Here is a 25,323-nt window from a genome sequence, read left to right as displayed (position 1 = left end):
GGTTTACGTGGATATCTTCCTTGAAGATAAGTCGAAGGTATGATGAAGGTGGTGGACTATGGAGTGTGTGCATGTGTTGCGCTAAGAATATGTTGGACTGTTTCCGTGATGGTTGAGACTATTCGGGCGTTATTGTGAGTCTAGGGCACAAGATGGGTCCTATGTCATGATCTCCCCAATTGTCAAGTTTGCGGTTGTATATTGCTTCGGTATATTTGTGTTAGATCTTTGTTGAAAATAGTATAGTAAAGAAACCTTCTACTCCCTCATGCCCAAAATATGTTGCATATAAGATTTGGTCAAAGTCAAACTTCGTAAAGTATAATCATCTATATTGATAAAAATATAAATATAGATAATAAAATAATAATATTTTTAGAATTATTATGAAATATATTTTTATATTATATGCAGACATGGTAGATCTTTGTATTATTATCTATATTCTTAATCAAAGTTTGCACAGTTTTACTTGCATGAAAAATTATGCACAACATAAAATAAACATGATATCTTTTCGATGCAGCAACCTTCTTCTGTGATAAAATAAAATACAGATAGTCTGCACTCCAAATTTGAGGGAATCGAAATCCGTAATCCTATCTAGCACCTCTTATAGAAAGCTAAGAGCATTCCCAGTCGTTGGGGCTTCCCGGGCCGAAATCCGGCGCTATTTAGCGCCATATTGAACGAAACTTTGGCCCGGGGAGCGCCGAAGTTCCAGCCGTCTCCCCGCCTGGAACACCCGGGGCTCGCCGTTTTTTAGAGAAAAACATCCATGGATGACAAATTTCAAGCATAATTCGGCGAATTTGGCCAATTTTGCCAACATTTGACTTATTTTTACAAATAAACATTACAATTTAATAAAACAAGACAAGTTTTCAAACAAATCAAATGGAAACTAGTTGGTGTTGCCTCGAAACGTCCATAAGTGCTCCACCAGATCATCCTGCAGCTGTTGATGCATTGTGGAGTCTCGAATCTGCTGACGCATAGCGATGAACGCAACCCACGATGTCGTCACCTGGTGGTTAGGCTGTGCAAGAGGACCCTCTCTGTCATATGGTGCAACTTGTTCGCTCAGAGGGACCGGATGCTTCCGCTCATCCTCGATAATTTGTTGTGTAAGCACACACAACAGTTCATCACCTCCCACATCTGATCTTTCGACCAAGTCAAAGCGGGGAACCGGACTACAGCAAATCTCTGTTGGAGGACACCAAATGCACGCCCTACATCCTTTCGGCAAGCTTCTTGTTCCTTGGCAAACTGATGCTCCTTCGGAAGGCCGGGGCTTGAGATAGTCTTCACAAATGTTGCCCGCTTTGGATAGATACCGTCTGCAAGATAGTATCCCTTGTTGTAGTGCCGGCCATTGATCACAAAGTTAACCGGGGGAGCATGACCCTCAACAAGCTTGGAGAAGACCGGCGAGCACTGCAAAACGTTGATGTCGTTGTTGGATCCCGTCATACCAAAGAAGGAGTGCCAAATCCAGAGATCATGGGTAGCCACTGCCTCAAGTATCACATTGCAGCCTTTTTGTGACCCTTGTACATTTCCTGCCAGGTAAACGGATAGTTCTTCCATTTTCAATGCATGCAGTCAATGCTTCCAAGCATCCCTAGAAATCCTCGAGCTTCACTGACAGCGATGATCTTAGCAGTGTCTTCGACAGTCGGTGATCTCAAGTAGAAGTTCCCGAACACTGCTATCACCGCCCTGCAGAACCGGTAGAAACAATCAAGGGCGGTGGACTCCACCATCCGAAGATAGTCATCTGCAGAATCACCAGGAGCTCCATATGCCGGCATCCGCATAGCCACCGTGCACTTTTGGAGGGCGGAAAACCCTGCCATGCCGGTGCAATCCAACTTGCATCTGAAATAGGAGTCGTAGTCTCGAAGGGCATACACAATTTTCAGGAAGAGCTCCCGGCTCAGCCTGAAATGACGCATGAAAACAACCTCACCGTGCAATGGATCGTTGGCGAAGTAGTCGGCGTAGAACATGCAGTACCCCTCCATTCGCTGCCTCGGCTTGCACTTCTGGCGACCTGGTGCCGACCCACCACGGCGACCAATGACAGACTCGGCGCACAAGCCGGACATGCAAGCGAGGATGAGCAGCATGGTTTTAAAGGCGTCCAGGCGTCCCAAGGCGAGGGGGGGCGCCTCAACGCCTAGGCGTTCAAGGCGCGTTGCAAGGCGACGCCTTTGAGGCTTGCCAAGGCGTTGGGGGGGAAGCAAGGCACCAGCCTAGGTAGGGATGGGCAGATGAACTAACCTGGAATTTGCTGGCCACATAGCATCCATATTTTCCATCCTTTTCCCCATTTCTTCTTTCCGTAATAGAAATCTGCATAAAACATGCAATCTATGGTTAGAACTTGTCTTAACAGTACCACCATAGGTAAAAGAACAGAGAGTAAATGAGCATCCAAATGCAAAAAAACATAACAAACAGGCAAACAAGTGCATTACATATTACATGACAAATGGTCCGGAACATAAATAGGTCTAGTGGTAGTGTAGTACACAACCGAGAGAACACAATAAATTAGGTTCACAACAACATAAAATAGGTTCTACTTCCACATAACACAATAAAATCATAAGCAAGGCTGGCACTCTCAATCCCAATTCTCAAAAGTGATCATCGAAGTCATCCATGGTAGCATTTTGGTTCTCATCATCTTGGTCAGCACTAGTTGGGTCTTCATCATCATCGGTCACATCCACATCATCTTCAACATAGTCGGAATCATCATCCTCTCCATTGGGCTCACTTGAGCGTTGTACCCGGTCATCTTCTTGATCATCCGACTCATATGATCGTGTTGGAGCAGGCCTTTTGCGCTGCCTTTGGTACTCGGATGTTGGCATTTGAGGGACCCCTTCCCATGGTTGCACTTGCACCTCTAGGAAAATTGCGGTCTTGCAGCGATGAACCGGCACCAACAGACCTCATCAACAAGCTCCCATGAAATGTCATCGGGACACCCTCTAGCACCTTGGGGTGGAGGCATTGTTGGGTCAACCCACTCATTGCCCCAATCAAAATCATCAATGATTAGAGGGTCATAGCTTTTGTCACCAATCTTCTCACGCCTCTTTTGAAACCTATCCATGTTCTTCCGGTTGTATGAAACAAAAACATTGTCATTCAAGATTCGGTGTTGTAACCGATTCCTTTTCTTGGTATGGATCTACAAATAGCAAATAGAGCAATAGAATGAATAAATAAATTGCTGCAATTACTTGCTCATGCTGAAATAAAGACAAAGAAGTTACTCACAAATTCAAATGCACTCCAATTCCTCTCACAACCGGATGATGATGCACAAAGACTAACAATCCTCTTTGCAAACCTTTGTAGGTCAATGGCTCGACCACCATATGAACTCCACCAATCAACTACAATAGGAAAAACACACTTGCATTAGGAGTTTGTACATAGAATAACATGCAAAAATTAACTTGATTGTTGCTGAAATTAGCTTGAGTTCACTTACGAGGGTTTCTTTTGCCCATGTTTTCGATGGCCATCACATTAGAAAAACCTTGTCGCTTGTCCTCATAGAGAACGACTTGTGCATCAATCTTGTTTCGAGTGGGCACATCAGCCTACCATTTTTGCAAGGACATCATTGAAACAACTTCTTAGCTCACCTACAAGTTCATCATCACCACTCTCTTTAATAGAGAAGTATTTTCCAGGGTTCAAAAACAAAGCAGCCCCATACAATGGATGATCCATTTGAGTCTCCCAACGTTTGTCAATAATGGTCATGACCATCTTGAGCAAACCTTGCTTGTTTTGTTGAGGAAAGGCTTGTCTTATCTTATCCTTTGCAGCCGTCATTAGTGCAGAAATTTCTGGCATGGCAGGAAGCTCATCACCATCTGCAATCCTAAGCACTCGAAGTAGTGGACTTGTAACTCTAATGCAGTCCTCGAGCTGCATGCCACCATTCCGCTGAAAGCACAATGTCTTGCACATTTAAACCGGCTGTAGTTTTGGCCAATTTGTTTGCAACCCACTCCCTACTTGTAAATAGACTCCTCAAAGCTTGCTTGTGCTTGACCAAACTCTTAAGAGCAAGACATGATGTGGCAAAGCGAGTGGCTGCGGGTCTCACAAGATCCTCGTTGCCGGTTGCCTTCCTCATTAGAGCAAGAAGTCTTCCATGCCTATAGATGAAAGTAGTGACTCGTCTACCACGAGGTGCAATTGGCTTCTTAAATGCTTTTAGCTTCCCTATATCTTCCAACATTAGGTCCAGGCAATGGCATGCACATGGACTCCAATAAAGTGTAGGAATCCTCTCCATTAGAATCTTGCCCGCTGCCTTGTAGTTAGCACCATTATCGGTGTCAACTTGCACAACATTCTCTTTTCCAACACCTTCAATTCTCTTCTCAAGCAAATCTGCTATCATCCGAGCATCTTGGCATTCAATTGATGCATCAACCGACTCCAAGAAGTAAGTTCCCGCTGGGCTGTTTACAAGAAAGTTGATTAAGTGGCGTCCCCTTCTATCCGACCATCCATCTGACATTAGTGTGCAGCCATATTGCTTCCATGCTGCCTCGTGCTCCGCTCTCAAGAGTTTTGTTTCATTCACACAATCCCTAAGCAATGGCCCCCGCAGCTTGTAAGGGGAAGGAGGCTTGTAACCCGAGCCACATTGACAAGATGCTTATATTGCAATTTGAAATTGTCTAGAACTTGCAACATTGAAAGGTATGCCACACTCATAGAAGAACAATGCCCACTGCATATCCACATAGTGCAACTCGCCTCCGTTTTTGTGCTTGACTCCATGCCGCTTTGAGAACGCCCGGAGCGTCTTTCATCAACAATATCCTCGGGTTTTCTCCTAAGCATTGAAGCAATTGACTTGGTTCCAACAGATTGAACCTTATCCTTATTGCCGCTGATTTTCATAGCAAAGGCTCTCTTGTTTCTTTTGGCAGCTGTCCCTGAACTTTCTCTTGTAGTGGAGACTTCAGCTGTTGTTGCTGTCCCTGCTGCATCTACCTCCACAACATCATCATCTGGCGTTGCTTGGTTTCTCCTGTTCTTCACCAAATACTCATATATCTCTCTCTTGAGTTGTGTGCTAGCCCTTGGACAGCCTAATGCATCTCCACCAGTGCCAGCAAGATGTTCCTTATGCCTTTTGATCCCTCCCTGAGTTACCTTGCCACAGAGATTGCACTTAACAATATTGCTATTGCCAGGTGTCACCATATAGCCATAGTTCCAGCCTGGATCGGTTGTCCTCCGTGGCCTGCGTTCTGGATCTTTCATTGGATCGTAATCCCCATCAGCCATTGTGACACTACAATCAAGGAGTCAAGGACAAACACCAATTAAATTAATGATAAAGAGCATCCAAAGATCAAATACTCTACTTTAATCACAACATCCGAGCAGCTAACAAGGACAAGTGGACAACAAAAGCTACTAATTTAATCAGCATCCACTACTATAATCACGAGCAGCGACTACCAAGGCAAAGCAGGCACTAAATTATTCAGAGGCAGGCAGGCAGCTTACTACTACTACTATATCACAGCCAAAGCAGGCAGCATAAGTGCAGCACATAGCCAGGAGGAGGAGAGGCTGTACACTACCAAGGCACCAACAACAGAACATGCAGAATAGAGCAAAGCAAGCTGCTGCACAGGGGGAGGAGAAGCTGTACCAGTGGGAGGAGTTGCCAGAAGCTTGGCCACAAGCTTGGCCGGAGTTGGGGAGGCCGGTAGATGGGGGAGCAGCAGCAGATCTGGCCGGAGCTGAGGAGGACGTGTGAGAGGAGCTCACTCCTCTCTCTCTTCTCTCCAGATAGTTTTTCCTGGTCAGTTCCCCTCTCTCTTCCCTCTCTTTTTCCTTTAGATGGCATCTTTCCCTCCCGGCCAGGCCTGGATTCCGGTTTTCCTTCCCGCCAAAATTTTCGTTTCCCGCCAAAAGGACATAGGCGTCCAGAATCATGAAAAGCGGCCATTTTTGCGCCTAGGCGACGCCTTTGGACGCCTCAGAGACGCCTCTGGACGCCTTTGACAGAAAACAAAGGCGACTTCGACGCCTTGCCCTTCTGGCACGCCTGGACGCTTAAGCGTCGCTTAGGCGACGCCTTTAAAACCATGATGAGCAGGTGCTCCTTGTCTTGGGCGGCGGCAGCCGTTTCTTCTTCAAGAAGCTCGGCGAACATCTGCTCCTCCTCCTCGTCGGAGTCCATATCCGGCCAGGCAGTTGGACGAACACCTGCCGGGCGTGTCGACGATGAGCGACGCGAGGGAGCTGCCCGGCGGCAGAAAATATGCAGAGGGTGGAGGAACAACGGAATATAGGCTGCTGGGTGGAGGAACGGCGGAGTTGGGGCAACCTGACGGTGGATTGCCGAGGGGTGGTGCCGATGGTGAGAGAGCAAAGGGAGGGGAGGAGGGATTTGCGTCGACAAAGTGGTGGAGTTCGTTTGGTCTCTCGCTGACAGAGCGGGCCCTTCCCCGCTTTTTTCTCGTCCGGAGTCCGTGAGCGCTCCCCGGGGCCAGGATGACCTAAGCACTCCGGACGGATAAAAGGCCTAAACCGGACTAAAACGAGAAACCATGGCATAACTATGCCGTTTTGGTATATCCAGATGGAAAAAGGGGTTGTGGGTCTCATCGGGAGACGGCTGGAGATGCTCTAACTGATGGTGGACTGTCGCCTTTGGACTAACCCTCCGAAACCCTCGCCCAACTTCGACTTCCAGTTCAGGATCTTCCAGAAGCCGAGCCGTCCGAGAATCCGCAGTGAGCGAAATTCGGTCCCTCCCCTCACTCTTCCCCGTCTCCCTCCCGCCGTCGCCCATCGCTGGGATGCCGACTCAGTCTATCGTCATCAAGGTCTGCGATCCTCTGCTCTTCTGGAATTCCTATTTAATTTCCTGCTTGATTTAACACGAAAGGAACCATGTGGTACCTTGGATTTTAATTCTCGCGTTTCCTCCAGGTGGCGACAGAGGGAGATTTGCGCTCGTATGTCGGGAACGATGGCCATTATTTTGATCTCGTCGATTTCAACAAAGTTCGGTCTTTCAACGTCCTGGATACCCTGCCCATAAGCCGTTTCCAGGTATCGTCACCCTGAGTTCTTCAACCTGAAAAATCCTTGTTACTCAGAGACCTTAAAATCCAATTTGGGTTCCTAGCTTTGGTATTTTTTAGGTTTTACAAGACTTAATTGCTAGTTTTTTAGTCTCCAAATCGGTAAGCCCGTGCCGAACAAAAGGAGTTAAGCCTTTCATGCCAGGGCCTTATCATTTTTTGGGCTATGAGAACGAGGCCCCAAATCTAAGCAGGTTAGGCATCAAGGCTGACAATATCTGATTTAAGGCGCACATAAAGTTCCTTTTTGCATTATTGTAACAAATATATAAATATATTATGGGGAGACGATGTAATTTAAGCTAAACTAGACATATCCAACAATGTTACCACTTTTTTGTGTGTGTTCCATCAGCTCTGGTTCTTGTTTTGTGTTGCACTTATGCATGCAAAGCTGCATTTTCTTCCTTCTTCTGAGAACACGCAGGAGCCGCGTCATTCCATTAGGCAAAAGGGAGAGAAACATTGTTACAGCAGCAGATCGAGGTTTAAAACCCTCCACACGTCAGCGGCCACAGATAGCCAAACACGCGAATCAACTCAACCCACTCCTCTCAACGGCCCACGTCTACAAGCTTTCCAGGCTGCCCACTCAACGACCCATTTTCTTCCTCTCTTCGCAATGCAAGTCCATCATTATGTGAAATTTTATTTGTCAATGCGAATTGCTGAGTTGGCCATTTGAAAAATCACAAATGTAGTGTTTGTGAACCTTGACAAAAGATGGTAAAAGGGCATGCCATTTGGTGATGATACGTGCAACATAGACATACGGTATTGCTTGCATTGATGTCGTGGTTCTGTTATGGGATTCAGTAGAACAGGATTTATGAAACCTGAAACGGAAGTATGGAGGACGAGTTCTGGAACTAAACAAATGACCCATGTTGATATTTACTTGAAAGTTGAAACAAAGAAGGCATAATTTTTACTTCTTGAAGTCTTTCTGAAATACGTACCACCAATATTCGTTTTCCTGGCCTTGTATAATCTGTTTTATTTTGATCCTTTGGTTTCTCCATCTTTATACTCAATGCTGTGGTGTAGTGCAATTTGCAAAGAAGTTTCCTGAATCTCAACTTTGCCGTAGATGGTGGCAGACTTGAAATGCTAATCGGCAGCTTTCTGAGAAACATATTTACTTATATTTGGGATTATTGTGTTTAGTGGATAGTAGGGAATTATGGTTGCATATATGGCCACCATGCTGCACCATCTATCAAGGATTCTTGGCTCTCTTTTTACCGTATCTAATTGAGGTGGCATTTAACACTAGTGAGTTGTGTCATGTTTTCATTGCCATGCAAAATCATGTGCCAGATCCAACATTTTGCATACTTACTGGCATACAATATATTTTCCCATGTTCCTATAATCTTTGCATTCATGTCCATTCTTTTGCTGCTTCTTACTGTTTAGCCTTTAGCTCTTCACTATGAAATCTATCTATTGCCATATTTTTGTCCATTGAATAAGGTTCTAGTTTTGAACTTCAAAACACAACCACTCTAGATGATTTGCTTATTTTTCTTGAGATTATACCTTCATACCGTGTAAGATTTCATGATATATTTCTAATGTTATGTTCTCGTGCGATATATGCTTTGTGAACATACAAAACTATATGGACCCTTTTATTGCTTTAGCTAATCCATTCTCAAGGCTCATATAATGAACACTGAATACTTTTTTCTTAAATTTCTTCACAGGAGAATCTTGTGGAAGTATTTGGCACAGCTGTTCAATTTCAGCGTATCTGGTTGTGTCTTCGACGGCAAAATGGAACATGTCGCCCTAGCAGGCCATTGTCTGCTCTAGAAAACAAAAAATCTGTAAGTAGACACCATGAGTCTGTAATCATCTTATTTACTGAAGGCTTTTAGAGTACGCTTGTTCTGATTGGTTCTTGGCCAGAGTAAGATACTATTCAGCAGCAAAAGAAAGCAGGGGGTATTAGTAGCCTGTCCAATTCTATTCAGCTTGGTTGGTACCAGTGTCGTCCAGTGTTGCATCTATTATTTAGCATTTTTACCTTCATAAGTTTCTGCATGGAACTGAAGTTTAGGGGAGGACTGAGCATCCCACGGGGGATCCACGGGGGATCAAATCCCCGATCCCCCGGGTGGACAGCCGTCGGATCAGTTAAATTTAACCATCCAGAGCGTGATACGTGTCACAGTATCGTCTAATCCCACTTTTGCTTCCATAATGTACCAATGCAGCAAAAAACGGTTCGTTTGGAGCAAAATGTATTCCCACCAAAATCCCAAAGAATCCCACTTTTGCTTCCATAAAAGCACCAATGCAGCAAAACTAACCGCGATTGTAGCAAAAAATGGTGGGATGAGCCTGGGACGGCTAGTTCCGACGCCGCGAAGGCTGGGTGCCATGGGGGCATGAAGTTCCCATGGCGCTGCAGGAGGGGGTGATGTGGTAGTGGCAGACCACATCAAGTCTCCAAATAAAATTATCAAGAATATTTTTTACATGACGAAAAAAGACCAACCTAAATAAAGTTATCATAAATTCCTAATCTTTTTTGCAATCCTGTACTAATGGCTAGGAATGCATATCCTTCTTACTAGTTCCTATTGGCTGACAGCGACAGAATCTGATGCACCATATCTCGTGCATTGTGATTTCAGCATCAGGGGCAACGTGTTTAGCTAATTCCAAATGTCATTTGTGACATACAATAGGTCAACATCAATGTACGGATCATTCATAATGGCAGCCCACCACCGGGAGACCATATGCAAATGTTTGCAAATACCTGAACATCAAATGTGCTCAGGGTCTCTCATTCGAGTGCCTCAATTCATCTCAATATTAGAACCATTCAAGTACTACATGGTAAGACATAACATTTACTATCCGACCATTTTAGCATTAGCTATACCCTGATACAGTATTTATGTACAAATCAATAGGTGATACATTACAGGTTAGGGAAATTTTGACTCGCTTGTGGAGAAGTGAGGTGAAATTGGAGATAGATGTAACCCATTAATGGGAATTACTGAAAGATAGAGAAAAATATAACTTCAATGGGCACGAGAGATGTTTTGTTAGCATTTACAAAATAACCACAACAACTAACTGCATTTTGGCATTGGCCAAAATATCCACAAACACTTAGCTGTTGGCCTAGCCGTCCGTCAGACGGTGTCAAGATGCACAGTAAAAGGTGCAGATTGTACATGAAAAAAATCCATAAACTGTTTGCAAGCATATTATTTGAGTTAATCTCAGACAAAATTTGAATTTTCTCTACAGTGGATTACGAGTCATTTAATGAGATAGAGCCGCTAATCCAAGTTCAAAGCTCCCTGGGTTTACAGCGTGGAAGCTTTTTACCTTCTCTTTTTTGTTTTCCTATGAAGTGGTCAATTGTACAATAAAATAGGGTCTAGCTTCTCACATTTGGGGTATTTCACAAATTTAATTTGGTTTAACAGTTACCAAACGTCTCACTAGTTCCCAGTGGCTTCTTGTGACCTCGTGCACCATATGTAAAGTCTGGTGTACACTAAACCACTTAGAATAGTAAAACACCTCAAATGTGATTGCGAGGAACGAAATCCCTGTTTTACTGCACAATAGACCAATTGAAAAGCAACCAAAAATAGATGGTAACTAGTTTCCACGTCATCCACCGAAGGAACTTCAACCTAGGATGCAAATGACCCCATGCAAAAAAAATCAGGACTTGTGTGAGATTAACTCAAAGCATATGAATGCAAACAGTTTATGTGTTCTTTTTAAGTAATAAGTGCATTCTCCTATTGTGCATCTAGGTATTGCAACACCGCCTAACAGCCAACATATATGGCCAACAGCTAGGTGTGTTTGTGGATACACTTGTCAATGCCAAAATGCAGCTGGTCGACGTGGTTGATTATGTAAATGCTAACAAAAATTTCATATTCTCCTTCAAGATTTTGTTTTGCTCTATTCCTTCGTACATCAAACTTGTATCATCCATGGGTTTGCTCAATTTCCAATTTCATCTCACTTATTTACAAGGCCAAGTTTTCCCCTAGACTGCAAGGTACTACCTATTTATTCGTACAAAGGATTAATATCAGAGTATGTTTAATACTAAAATGTTGGGGACGGTAAATTTTATGATCTTCCATGTTAGACTTGAATGGTTATGATATTGTGATTGAATTAAGGTTGGTCGAAGGAGAGACCCCGAGCATATTTGTCCTTCTTTGCAAACATTACATATGGTCTCCTGATGGTGGACTGACATTGTAAATGATCCCTACATGCTGGTGTTGGCCTACTATGTATAACAAATGTCATTTGGAGTAAACTAAACACGTTACCACTGGTGCTGAAATCACAATGCATGAGCTTTGGTGCATGCAGAACCACACAGAACGAGCAAGCTCTCTTTCATTGTGTATGAGATATGGTGGTGGTCAGCCAATAGGAACCTGTAAGAGATCTTACATAAAATACCCTGAATGTGGCGAACAACGTCAATATTCATCTCGGAGTAAACCACCTGGTGATAGAAATCAGATTGCTATAAAGTACAACTTCTAAAATAGATACACATTCCTGATAACTTTATTTAGGTAGATATTTCTGTTGGATGTCATTACTTTCTACGTAATATAAAATAAAAATATACATATTCCTGGTAATTTTATCTATCCCACTTGTTATATTTAATGAACATCTATTTTTTTTCTCTTAATTACGGCTCAGAATTCTTACGATGACATAATATTTGGTCAACGTCATGCCGTGTCAGTGTCTATGCTTTATTTTATTCTTGCCATTACAAATCAGTATGAATATTATGTTAATATTTTTTTAAGTCAGCCATTTCATTGTACATGCAAACTAGTTGATAGGGCAAAGGTGTCCGATCTTTCGATGAGATGATGATACGTCGATTTGTTGGTGGAGTTCGTGCTTGACGATTCGACTACACGTGCAAAACTCGTGCGCCAATGCAATCGCTAGGACAATCTCCGGGAGTTAGTGATCTTTGCGGATGCACGATCAGCCTGACCAAAAGGTCTTAATTCCTACCTGAAATCGAGAACAAGTAAGAACTAATAATGCAATCATAATATTGCGGATATAGATGAAAGCTTTATTGAATATTTATTGAATAAGGTGGGATTCCGAATAGTTGGTTTTGTTCTGGGCGTTGGCCTCAAAAGAAGTACACGAAGAGTTGCAACAATGGCTAACTTTTAGTCTAATCAAAATCCAAGTCTAAACGTGACGGTTATGGGGGTATTTAAAGGAGGAAAAGGTGGGGTTTCGGCCATCCATACGTATGGTGGCCGAACCAAACCCTAGAAGCCCTTTTTCCCTTCAATACGGACTCTAAACGGTGGCTGACTTTATTCCTGCGAAAATAACATGGGCCTGGCCCAAAACTAAAGGTGATGCAACACCATTTTATGCTATGGATGAAATTATGAAGTATAATCTTGTGTATTTCGTCCAAGTCTTCAATCATCATTATGGTGACTTCAAAGTTCTGAAATCTCGACTTGTGGCGTCCTCTTCAATCCTCACATGCTTGCTGCCATCTTCTCCATGTGTGATCATGCTCCAATATTTGTCCTTCTCATCCATGCTAGGTCCATCATTCCTAAGAGTAACAAGCACATCTGATTTAGGCAGCATCATATTCTCATGTATGTGAGGAATAGTTCCAAGGAACGAAAGTACAGTTGTTTGGCACGAGCTCGAGTGATTGGTCCTTGTATTTGTGGGCCTGTAGGTAAAGCGGTTGTATCAATTGATGGGATGTCCTCATCACTAGTTGTATGAGAGCTTGGGTGCAAAAAATACCCAGAGGGGCTAAGCTTCTCCCCATAAAGCCAGGAACAACTTAATGGTCAAATAACACCTTAGATGAATGGATTATACCCAATGTTACCAGTTTTGTGTAGAACTGGTTGTCATAGGATTTATTTGACGGATATTCATGATTTGTTTTTCCGGAATGAACAATGTTGTCTTTTGATATCGTTTCCATCTGTAGACACAAGACCAAGCAATTTAGACAGTCTTTTTTCTTCACAAAATCTGAAGTATAGACAATCACTCCTGTAGGTGGGAAGCTTAACGTCAAAATTTGCTGGTGATGTGAAGCTGTTTTTGGAGGTTAAATCTGAAGCCTTAACTTGATCAATCTTTGCTTTTGCTATCTCTACCATTTCTTCTGTGGACTTAACTGTTTGTAAGAGGCCCATTTTTTTTACATATAATGTTTTTCTCTATACTACCTCTGTTCCAACGAATAAGGCTTATAAATTTTTCTAAATGTTAAACTATGCAAACTTTGACCAAGTTTAGAAAAAATCATTAACACGTACAATACAAGTTCGATATCGTTAGATACATCATAAAATATATTTTCATATGATACCTATATAATATTGTAGTTGCTGGTAGATTTTTCTAAAAGTTTGGTCAAACTTTATTTAGCTTGTGACTTAAAAAAACCATATTCATTGGAACAGAGGGGGTATCATTTATTGAAGTTGCCTTAGTATTGGCTCCTTGTAGGTGCTAAATTCTTGTACCCCACGGAATCTATGCATGGAAGATATATTGGTGTTCTTAAAGCTCTATGATCCAGAACAAAAACAGCTGCGGTTAGTTTGCTTATAAATCTCCTTTTCTGGTTCTTGTTTGCTAATTGGTAACTTTCAGTTATATATATTTTTCTCTGAATGAAACACCCAGATATATTGGAACTCTCTATGTGAAAGGTACATCGAAACCTGCAGAGATTCTCCACAAACTAAGAAATCTAGCTGGTTTTTGTGCAGACGAGGAAATAGAATTATACGAGGCGGGTTATCTACCAGCAACCTTGCTGCTCCTAATCTCAAACATATTGCCTCTACATTAAGTGTACTGGTTTCTCACTTTAACATGAAACATGCAGGAAATCAATTTTGAACCAGTTGTGTTTTGTGAGGTCATTGACGTTGATCGTACCTTTAGAGACAGCCAGGTCTGTTTTTGGTACGCATACCTTTATTTCCCAGATTCTCCAAAGCCTTAATTTCTTCTTGTTCTTTCTGCAGCTTGAAAACGGGGACATCATTTGCTACCAGAAAAGCTCTAAACCATGGAAACTGCACACACACCCTTCTGTTCAATCATTTTTAGAGCATGTTCATGCATTGAAGGTTGTTGTCTTTGTTTTGACTTTGCCATCTTATCCAGTTTTCCTGCTGTAGGTGACATGTTTATTATTTTATTATTTTTTATTTTATTTTTTAGATGTTACTGTCCCTTGTATGATTACTTAAACATACTCATTATCCCGAATATTGTACTCCTATTTCATAGTTAATTTAGTAGTTACAAAAGCAAGTATACTCCTATGTGTATCTACTACGACTACTGTCACTGCCCTTTATTCCTTTCTTTAGATTCATGCCAGGCTAAAATAGCAGAGCATTACGAAAAAATTATGTGAAGTGGTTTAAGTGTTCGCTAATCGTCTCTCCTGCCCATCATATGGAAATTTAATAAGATGCCACTATTCATGATTTTGAGTTTTTTTATGAAACATACAGTACACATATTTATATACAAGATACAATGTACAATGCAAAATACAGTAGACTCCTGAGGTGGTTTTGGCACTATCACTGATGATGTGCCAATACTTGCTGACAGAGTACATAAAATTCGCCTGACTTACTGGCTAGTGGCTATGGCAATTAACTATTAAGTTTATTCCTGTGGACTGCATTATCAGTTTTGGATACAAAAGTTACTATTTTCGTGGACTGCATTATGAATTTCGGATACAAAAGTTATTATTCTCGTGAACTGCATTATCAATTTTGGATACAAAAGTTATTATTGTCCTTTTTTATTTTCCTAATAATTGACCAAGGGACATAGTTTTTCTTCAAGTAATGGGAGAGAACCTAAATTGAGAAACAACCAATAATTTACTTATCATGCCTGTATCATACTTCCCTCTATTCTCTCCATGTTTATATGTAGCCCTTATAATTTGTAGTTTGTACCGCTTACAAGATGTTTATATGATTACACGTAGGATGAACAAAGGAGGAAGATATGTGCGCTAGAAGAGGATATTGTTGTGTTAAAATGCAAGTCCGACCTTCAAATAGAGCAGGCAAAAATGGGTAGATCAACTACTGCGAGAACTTCTGTCTTCCTTCTTTTCATCATGCCAGTGATTAAAATATAGTATATTGGTAGCAGCAATATATATAACCTACAGTTGTAAATCATGAACAAGCAGCAGGTGCAGCGAGTTAACGTACACTGATGTATTGCAGAATGTAGCCAGTTGAAACATGAACGGGACTATGCAGTACGACAGGTGGGTGAATTACAGGATCAGAATGCTCAGATAATTTTGCAGTTCTCCTTCGCGGATCTGCAACAAGCAACAGAGGATTTCAAGGATCAGTGCAAAATTGGGGACACTGAATATGGATGTGTATATAAAGGCATTATACACAATACCACAGTAGCAATCAAGATGTGCAGAACTGGCTTATTTCAACAAGAGGTAGCCTGACTTGCACCTAGCATGATAGTGGTATTTAGCTGATTATATTACTAACGTAAGATTATCACAGGTTTCTGTTCTTCGTCAAGGGAGGCATCCAAACATTGTCACCTTAATAGGAATATGCTCCGAGGCTTCAGCTCTTGTGTATGAATGGTTACCAAGGGGAAACCTTGAAGACCACATTGTCTGTTCGAACGGCTTCCCACCTCTCCCATGGCAGATCCGTACTCAGATTATTGGCGAGGTTTGCTGCTCACTGCTTTTCCTTCATTCATACACCCCTAGTGCTTTAGTCCACGGCGATCTCCGGCCTTGCAACATCCTCATTGATGCCAACTACAGAAGCAAGCTCTATAACTTTGGCATGTCATCCCTTTTTCTCCAACCTGGCGCCTGTCCACCGAACCTAATAGCAAGACATCCATATATGGACCCGGAGTTCCTCACCAATGGGGATTTAACGCTGCTTTCTGACGTCTACTCACTGGGTGTTATTATCTTGCGTCTCTTGACTGGGACGCCAGCCTTAGCTATTGCAAGGAGAGTTTCAGAAGCGTTGGAGAGTGATAGCCTGCACTTGCTCATCGATAAGTCTGCTGGGGACTGGCCTTACACGCAAGCCAAGCAGCTGGCACTCCTTGGTCTTAGCTGTGTGGAAATGACTAGGGACAAACGCCCTGATCTGTTAACCAAAGTTTGGACAGTTATTGAGCCCCTGACAAGAAAGCCCCCTACGGCCTCATGGCAGTTTGTCCAATCAGCGTCGAGGGAAAGTTGCACCCCCTCTCACTTCATTTGTCCAATACTCAAGGTAAATAACTTTTGCAAGCATTTTTAGTATACCTTGAAATCTCGGGAAATGTTATTTGAAACTAGGAAGTTTGCGGCGCGGCGCACGCCGCGCCCGTGTTGTTACTGTGCAGGAGGTATAGTCTGTGTTTCATAATAGTTTTGTTTTTGTGTGTGGTGGCGAGTTTTGTGTTTCTGATCCATTCTTTGTACCCTGATGTGTATTTTAAAAGTGCGTTAATTGAAAGCTTGTACCTGTAGACAATGAGAGTATTGTTTCGTTGATCCATATGAACATAAACTGGTGGTTTTATGTAAAGAAAGCAAATAATGAGGTAAATAACTACTTAAACCCTGCCAAAACTGATTCATATAACTGGGAAATCATCCAATAAGATGGGAAATTAGCTTTTCTGGCCAAGTAGTACCTTAGGGTATCAACTAAACGTCTAAACCAGTGCACAACATTGTTAACTAAATAATTCCTCAGATCAGATTCCGGTATAAAAGGTTTGGAGCAAACAAGAGGTAGTCAACAGCCCAACAGATCATTGTGCAAACAGCAAAAAAATATAAAAGTATAGATACATATGAAAATAAAATTAATGGCTATCAGTAGATATGTTTATCTAATAAAAAATTAACATAACGTAGCTGAGCTACCTCTTAAATTACACTAAAGGTAAGAACATCTGGCATCCTCATTAAATAGAACTGAATTTCATATAAGTGCAATCTAAAATCAAGGTTCGGGAAAGCGGAAAAAAGCGCTGCTTATGCGCGCTGAAGCGCAATGCGGAGGCCTTCCGCACCGATTGTATAAGCGCTTAAGCGGAAAAAAGCGGAAAAAAGAGGGGAAAAAGCGCCGCTTATGCACGCTGAAGCGCTAACAGGAAGGCCACCGCACCGATTACGCTTAACGCTTTCTTGAACCTTGTCTAAAATAGAGTGAACAGAAATCTATGAAACAAAAAATGATTGGATAAATAGTAGCCTGGCCTTCATCTGTTTGTCAAGAAATCAGCCTGTTTACTTTTATCGAAAATTGTCCTGCTCGTGAAAACTACTGAAGGGAAAGAATGATGAAGTTAACCTCCCCCATCCAAGAACCTTCTGAGAAGCTTCCTCGGAAAGCTAGCTTGAATGGAAGCCATTTTGCCTGCAGAATTCAGAAGTATCAACATAGCATCTGAAGCCCGAATGACACTAATTAAAAAGCGTAGCACAGAAGATTTTCCAAGAAGTGAGCAAAATCATCAAGATATGAGTAGTAGACTACACCTTTGTAGTATGGGCACAAAAGACTAAGGTTCGTTCCCACAGCCGACAGCCGTTTTCACCATGCAAGGGTTCTCATTCAAAGAATTAATGGAGCAAGGGGAAAAAACCTCATCATATGACTAACAAAAAGAAAACGCCAGTAATTCAAGAGAAGGTATGACTATATATGACGAACATGTACAATGGTCAACCATCGCCTGTTTTTCATATGTATTTTATTCTTACAACTGTATTAACTCAGCATTAGTCTATTAGAGTCGAAAATGTACATCAACTAAGCTACTGCAACTATGACATAGAAACCTGGAATATTGCTGCTAGCAGATAACCTTTCCCTGACGCAAATTAAATTGCTTAAGCCACGACATCAAATACTGAAATACATACTTAATATTTATTCACCATAAACCGAGATAACATTATGACCTAACCATATAGATGGCTTATGTTTTCACAGGATTTTCAGATTTATACTTACAGATTGCTAATTTATTTCCTAAGAAAATATGGCTACCTCAAAGGGAAAATATAGCAGTTCCGTAAGCAAGGAACAACTTTCCCCTGATGCACACAATTGGGCACTCAAATACACGCTGATACATATATGTCAAAACAAAATATTTTGATCCAAAACAAAATACAGATGTGCAGTTTACATAATGTTAGTACAAAAACCATTGTATGCATGTGAGGTTATGATACCTAAACCAATGATTTACTTCCAGACCTGGAAACATAATATTTTGATCCATTTGATTCGCTCACTCTGTAGTTACAAACATAGAGAAGTTCTCCGCCAGTGGAAGCACTTCATGTACTAAAGTTATTTCAGTGGAGTAGATCCCTAAGGGGTGGACGACTGCGTTGGACTGTATCTGTATGCAAGTTGTGCCGTCCCCGAGACTTCAATTCCACCAGAGAGAGACATGAGCTTGAGGAGGAAGGCTGGGGGGCCACCCGCCCAGCCAATCCATCAAGTATTGGAACAATGGTAGGCAGCGGTTGCATGATTTGTGGGTATAGGAAAGGAAAGGTAGCTAGGGAAATACCTGAACGCAGCCGAATTGATTTCTAGGAGCCTCGATGCAGTCCGCCTCCGTGGCTTCTTCTCCCCAAATTCCCCATCCGCACTTCCACCTCCCGTCCTCCCTCCTCAACTCCTCCGGCGGCCCAGCGCATTGGACGCAATCTTCTCCCAGGCTCCCACCTTCCTGCCCCCCACGGCTCCATCTTCTCTCAACCGCCGCCCCTCGGCTCTAGAGAGAGTTCCTCCGCTCCGAAGATAGCGCCGGCGACGATGGCTGTCCTAATGGCCTCTGGCAGCTCCGCGAAATCAACGATGGAAAGATCCGGGACCAAAAGAAAGGAGGCGACGCAGAAGATGGCCGGAGGTCGGTACACACTCACATAGCAAGATCTGAAAAAAATGTAATCGGAATGAACTTAGAAAACCAATGAAACTATGGAAGCAAAATCGATTGCGCTAAAAAAATCCTGGTTCTTCGGTACGCCTAGGACATCGTTCAAGCGGCTGCGTCGCTAGCCACCTCAGAAGGGGAGGAGAGCCCCGAGTTCCCCCGCCTTGTCGTGCGGTGGGCAGAGAGGGAAGGAGGGCGCAGGCCATAGGAGGAGGGAGATGTGGGCGGCGGAATTGGGGAAGAAAAGAACAAAAGAGAGAGACGGGGGCAAAACGGCTGCTTGACAGTGAGATCGTGGGCACCGCTTTGACCGGAAATGCCATCAGACGTGTCGACATTTAATTGGATAAAATGGTACTGTGAACAGTATTCTACCCAAAACGCTAAAATTTGAGCAAAGGGGGTCAGCTTTTATATATGTAATGTAATGAGGTAGATCATGTTAGGCAACGATGACACTACTGTATAGAAGTCACAAAGATATGAGTTAAAAAAGAGAGCTAGAAGTATATTTTTTCATGTGTACAGTTCTTCTCTCTAGATTATGGTTTAACTGGTGCCTTCTATATTTCAGGAGATCATGAATGATCCACAGATGGCATCAGATGGATTCACCTACGAAGCAGAAGCCATAAAAAGCTGGCTTGATGACGGGAACCTGAGGTCTCCAATGACGAACCTGGCCCTTCCAAATCGCGATCTCATCCCTAATCGTGCCCTCCGTTCTTCCATTCAAGAGCACCTTCAGCAGCAGCAGCGGTCAAATTCTTGACCCTCATTTCTGCCGAAATGCTGGCTATAGAAGTCGCTGCATATCGTGTACAATCTGTGACCATCTTTTACCTCTAATTTTGTTAGGGTGCTTCACAATCTGCGAGTATGAGTATGACAGAAGAAAGTTAGCAAAGAGATTCGGTTGTCTGCTGCGATTCCGTGCAGTGCTCGTGTGATACTCCTTCCTATTAGGGCTGCAACGCGGCACCAGCTGCGGGGCAGATTGGAGTCTGACTAATACAATTTAGGTAGATGTGGAATGGGCCTCTGTAGTATAATTTGCACTAGTGGTGGAGTTATGAGTTATATCGCGGATCCCTCTTCTGCAACCCTATTTCCTATCTGAGACCTTCCATCTAAGTTGTCAGGTGTACCGTTTGGTGATTTTTTTTTTTCTTCTAAGATCTTTGTTATGCATTTATCTTTTGGAAACCAAGAGAGCTGTCTTGCGCAATCTGTGCTAAAATGAACCAATTTGACCTTTTTTCTGTAACTTCAGCACAAAATAAACCGCTTTATTTTTCTTTCACAAACTGACTACTTTTGCATGACGCCCTACCCTGTGGAGCTATGGCTATCATGACGTCGCGGGGGGCATGGGTCGTGCAAATGGGTCAGGTTGTGATTTTTTTTTTTCTAAAACCGGTTCATTTTGTGTTGAAGTTTTGGAAAAGAGCCCAATTTCACTCAGTCAGTAGAGGTACAGCAATCTTGTTGGAGCACGTCATAAAGTTGGACACCCGAGTCCATCTATTGGGCAATGTTTCTTTGCACAAAGGTGGGAAGCAAAATCAACAGCCTTACATGTTGATGAAAAAGTAGAAGAGAAAAGTACAACTCTTGGATTAGATGGCCACGAGAAAAGTGTTGATAGGCAGAAAGGATTCATTTCATCCACGCAGGGTGCACGCTGATGCCATCCGGAGCATCTTCCTCGTCCGCAGGTTCCCGCGCAGGCAGACCCAGTCGTGGAGGGAGTCCGGCACGGCGGCGAGCAAGCAGCGCAGGAGGCGGTGCCTGAGGTTGGGCACGCAGAGCGGGCCACCCTGCCCGATCCAGCGCACCGCCTTGCGCGCGTAGGCGTCGGTGGTGGGCACGAACGCCGAGGGGCGCCAGATTCCTGAGAAGCCCGACAGCATCGTGGTCGCCACGAAGAAGGGTGCCTGTATGTAGTATCAAATGAAACGGTTCCAGTTATTACCACTGCAAGTACTGCTATGAGCGAACTGATTCAGCTGCACGCCATTTGCGTCTCGCAACAGCGCGTATGCATGTGCTCGGTGTGTAAGGGACAGTGTTTCGACTGTACTAATACAGTTCACGGCATCCATCATGGTTTGCAGTTACTCCTTCACAGTAGTACCACTGATAGCACTGCAAGTCTGCAACTCGACTGCACGCCACTTGCAACAATTGCATATGCGTTTGCAGAGCGACAGTGCGCGGCATTACTGCAGCCGGCGCCATGAATGAACTTCACAAGGAATCGTTTTTGTATGCACATGTTGAAGTTCAGATGGGCCGGCAATCAGAAATTCAGAATAAACAGCAAAGCGAGAATTGGTTAGAATTACAGTACATACATGGCATTGCACATCTATCCCTTTGCTTTTGTACTCCACGTAGAGGCTCCTGGAGAACTGAGCGACGTACCTGCATGCTCAATCGAAACGCACTAAATTAGCATCACGCCTACTTCGTGATCATCTAGCAGTTGCTGAAACTGTAAGCTGGTTCATGTTGCATTTTCACAATCGTGCACTCCATCGCATGGATCGCGGACACGTACCGTTTGGTGGCGGAGTACATGGTGTGGAGGGGGAAGGAGGGGACGGCCGACGACGCCGACCCCATGTTCACGACGGCGCCCCGGCCCCGCTCCACCATCCCCGGCAGCACCGCGGCGGTCACCTCCGTCACCGCCCACAGGTTCACGCGGATCATCCGAACCCACGCCTCCGCGTCGGCCTCGTGGAGGAACACCGCGCCCGGCTTCGCCACCCCGGCGTTGTTCACCAGAACCCCCACGTCCAGCCCCTTCACGGCTTTCCGGAGACGCCGCATCGCCTCATCGCCTGCATGACGCCGCGAGAGTGACAGATTCAAGTGTGTATGTAGTATGCTATGCGTTCATGTTCATAGAACATGAATTCGTATGCACTTGAGAACTACAATACCTTGTGGAGTGGAGACGAGCGAGAGGTCGAACACCACGGACACGGTCTTCACGGCGTGCCGACACCTGATCGTGTCGGAGACTTCCTGGAGATTGGCGGCGCTGAGGTCGACGAGAACCAGGTTGAGGCCGCGGCGTGCGAGCTCCAGGGCGACGGACCGGCCGATGCCGGACGTCGGGCCGGTGACGACGGCCCACGTGCCGTAGCTCCGGCGGAGGTCCTTGGGCCGGCGCAGGCACACCGTCAGGTGGACGAGGAGGCGCGACGTGAGCGCCGCCACGCAGAGGGCGCCGAGGAAGGCCAGCGAGATGAACCATGCCGGTGCTTGCTGGAGGTGGACAGCCATTGTCGACCTCTGTTCTTCAGCCTCGTTGGCACGTTGTTTGCTGCAACTGTTATAGTACTACCACGTACTGTCAGTGTGTCTACACAGGACACGCCAGCTACCAAACCTTCAATTTTGTTCCAAAGACAAGGAAACCAGATCAGTTTCTTTACATTTTTTTTATATTTTTGCCTCGGGTCACTGTATTCTGTATACCTGTACTCTGACACATGTGATGAGAACTGTGAAAAGTGGAGAACATTTGAGGCTATCAGATGAGTAGTAGTTCATGCTGGTCATAGTGGTAGTATTATAGGTAGTATTATGCATTTTAGGCTCACAAAAATAATAACGTGGCATCTAATTAAGGAGGAGAGATATGATTAAACTAACATAGGTGGATACTGTATCATAGCGCATCTTACGAGAAAAATAAATGGAAAATAAATCTTGTACGTAGATTTACATTGAGATTCTACAAAATAATAAATTTAAAAGTTTATAATAATACTCTATAATACCACCCACTATAGAGATAGTATCATAGACAAATATCATATGTATGATACTACTATATGATACTATGCACTATGACCAGTCTTATTAGATGTGCTTCGTTTCTAGTTGGCTACGAAGAAACATGCAGTGGTATCAATTAGTACATTGTTTACACTTCACACTATACGCCCGTTACATAAATAAGATGCATAATTTTTTTTAAAGTCGAACGATATAAGCTTTGACTAAGTTTTTGAAAATATCAACGTCTACGATGTCAAAAGTGAGACAAGACGTGCACATATCTCAAGCCTAAAGGGCATGAAAATTAGGCTCGTTATCGATGACTTGAATCTCAGGGACATTTACATGTCATTGTCACAGATTTGCAAGTAGACCAGCAATGGTTATGTCATTAGTGAAGCCGATGATCTTTGAAGGTCAGCTTCTCCCTCTCCTAGTGCTACATATGCTTGGCACCCTCCTTTTTTTTTTTGCCTAGAGTTCACATGAAGGACGTTCTCTAGACAAAGTACATTCAAGGGATGTTTGACATCAAATTTCTTATTGATATATGTATCTTTCTTTATCTTCACCTTTAGAAATAAATCCCTAACGTCAATAATGCACCTAAATCCCTAACGTCAATATTGCAAGTCGTAAACATCACTCACATACATTATCCGGAAATAAATCTAGCATCATACAACTAAAATACCAAACGAAAATCCAATTATAGCATCAATGGACTTTCCCAAATGTATGCATCATCAGCGTGAGTGTGACGTAATCAGACCAACTCTCTCTCTCCCCCCCTCCCCCAACTAGCCTTAGACGTAACTGTATCCTATATACAACTAAATTAGGATGATCCTGATGACCCACAAGTATAGGGGGTGTATCGTAGTACTTTCGATAAATAAGAGTGTCGAACCCAACGAGGAGCAGAAGGTATTGACGAACAGTTTTGATCGAGGATTCGCTGTAAACACTAGCAAACATGTTTGCAGGGATATTTGGTATTGTAGATAAATAAAGTACGAGTAAATAAAATGCAGTAATAATAATTGCAGCGAGTGGCCCAATCCTTTTCAGAGCAAAGACAAGCCAATTGTTTTACTTATGATGAATAAACATTCTTGAGGACACACGGGAATTACGTCAAGTGCTTTCGCTTCACATAGTTGAATAATCTTCAATTGTTTGATAAGCGTTGTGTGGGTGAACCTATGCTAATGCACTACCCCATACTTGGACTAATACATACTTGTGATTATACCTCTTGCAAGCATCCGCAACTACAAGAAAGTAATTAAAGATAAATCTAACCACAACCTTAAACTTTGAGATCCTACACTCACTCGTGCACTGGTTTCTTAATGGGGGTTTATGTTTCTGTCGCTCCTGCAACCCCACAATCAGTAGCCAAATACACGATGCATTCCCCTAGGCCCATAAATGTGAAGTATCATATAGTCGACGTTCACATGACACCACTAGAAGAATAGCACCACAACTTAAATATCAGATCATTGCATATTACTCAACATAATTCCACTACTAACGTCTTGACTTCTTCCACGTCCTCAAGAACTAAACAAACTACTCACGAGACATCATATGGATCATAATCAGAGGTGATATAATGATGAATAAAAATCTAGACATAAACCTTAATTCAATGCTTTCACTCAATAGCATCAACTACAAAGAGTAATCAACACCGACAAAGTTTCCCCTATGAAATAGACAAGTATCAAACCCAAGATGTTACAGCGGGATGGCGTGGAGACGGCGGTGGTGATGATGTTGGTGGTGGAGATGATGGTGATGATGATCCCGATGAAGTCCAGCTTGATAGCGGTGACGATGGCGACGATCTCCCCTCTCCGGGAAAGAATTTCTCTTGCAGATTTCAGCCTACCGGAGAGCTTTTCTCCCTCTCTGGTTCTCCGCCTCGTAGCGGTGGCGGAATATTTTACCTTCGTACCCCCGATCTTAGGTTTCCCGAGGGGTTAAAATACACGAGGAGCCACCATCAGAAGTGGGCCAGGGCGCCCAGACCATGCCTAGGCGCGGCCTGGGGTGGGCCCGCGCCTAGGGGTGGTTTGGAGCCCCCTAGCCCATCTCGGCCCCCCTTCTGGCTTCTTCCGTCATCTGGAAAAATATGATTTTATGTATCTTTATTGGGAATTGTTGGTCTTCAGAAAGATCGTGCCTTGACGGTCTTTTTTCTAGCAGATTCCTGGCTCCGGTGGTTAATTCTCCAATAATCATCAAACATGCAAAATAGATGAAATAACATAATTATCACCTCTAAATATGAAATATATCAATGAATAACAGT

At 43.3% G+C, this 25,323-nt stretch overlaps 2 protein-coding genes and 1 long non-coding RNA gene across 4 annotated transcripts; 1 reads left to right on the top strand and 2 right to left on the bottom strand.

Moving 5' to 3' along the window:
- Positions 1 to 2,986: 2,986 nt before the first annotated feature.
- LOC124698618 lies at positions 2,987 to 3,626 on the bottom strand. The gene is made up of 3 exons (XR_007001023.1): positions 3,518 to 3,626; positions 3,301 to 3,419; positions 2,987 to 3,211 (listed from the first exon to the last, which is right to left on the bottom strand). It is a non-coding gene; the product is annotated as an uncharacterized LOC124698618 (long non-coding RNA).
- A 3,051-nt stretch (positions 3,627 to 6,677) lies between these two features.
- LOC124702674 (U-box domain-containing protein 57-like) lies at positions 6,678 to 20,310 on the top strand. 2 transcript variants are annotated; one of them, XM_047234832.1, is made up of 12 exons: positions 6,678 to 6,899; positions 7,006 to 7,128; positions 8,870 to 8,992; positions 13,254 to 13,304; positions 13,710 to 13,798; positions 13,890 to 13,998; positions 14,095 to 14,163; positions 14,237 to 14,341; positions 15,229 to 15,319; positions 15,476 to 15,711; positions 15,782 to 16,525; positions 19,777 to 20,310. In XM_047234832.1, exons 1-12 carry the CDS (start codon positions 6,873 to 6,875, stop codon positions 19,972 to 19,974), a joined length of 1,965 nt encoding a protein of 654 aa, XP_047090788.1. In that variant the 5' UTR covers positions 6,678 to 6,872; the 3' UTR covers positions 19,975 to 20,310. The 2 variants fall into 2 exon arrangements, with proteins under 2 accessions (XP_047090788.1, XP_047090789.1); XM_047234833.1 differs by lacking the exons at positions 6,678 to 6,899; positions 7,006 to 7,128; positions 8,870 to 8,992; positions 13,254 to 13,304 and adding an exon at positions 13,313 to 13,380.
- Positions 20,311 to 20,866: 556 nt separating this feature from the next.
- On the bottom strand, positions 20,867 to 22,499 carry LOC124695800 (very-long-chain 3-oxoacyl-CoA reductase 1-like). The gene is made up of 4 exons (XM_047228614.1): positions 22,154 to 22,499; positions 21,766 to 22,051; positions 21,560 to 21,629; positions 20,867 to 21,139 (listed from the first exon to the last, which is right to left on the bottom strand). Exons 1-4 carry the CDS (start codon positions 22,497 to 22,499, stop codon positions 20,867 to 20,869), a joined length of 975 nt encoding a protein of 324 aa, XP_047084570.1.
- Between the last annotated feature and the right edge of the window lie 2,824 nt (positions 22,500 to 25,323).

The sequence above is a fragment of the Lolium rigidum genome, chromosome 3 (assembly GCF_022539505.1).
Source record: "Lolium rigidum isolate FL_2022 chromosome 3, APGP_CSIRO_Lrig_0.1, whole genome shotgun sequence".
Classification (NCBI taxonomy): domain Eukaryota; kingdom Viridiplantae; phylum Streptophyta; class Magnoliopsida; order Poales; family Poaceae; genus Lolium; species Lolium rigidum.
This window is presented reverse-complemented; position numbering and strand designations above follow the sequence as displayed.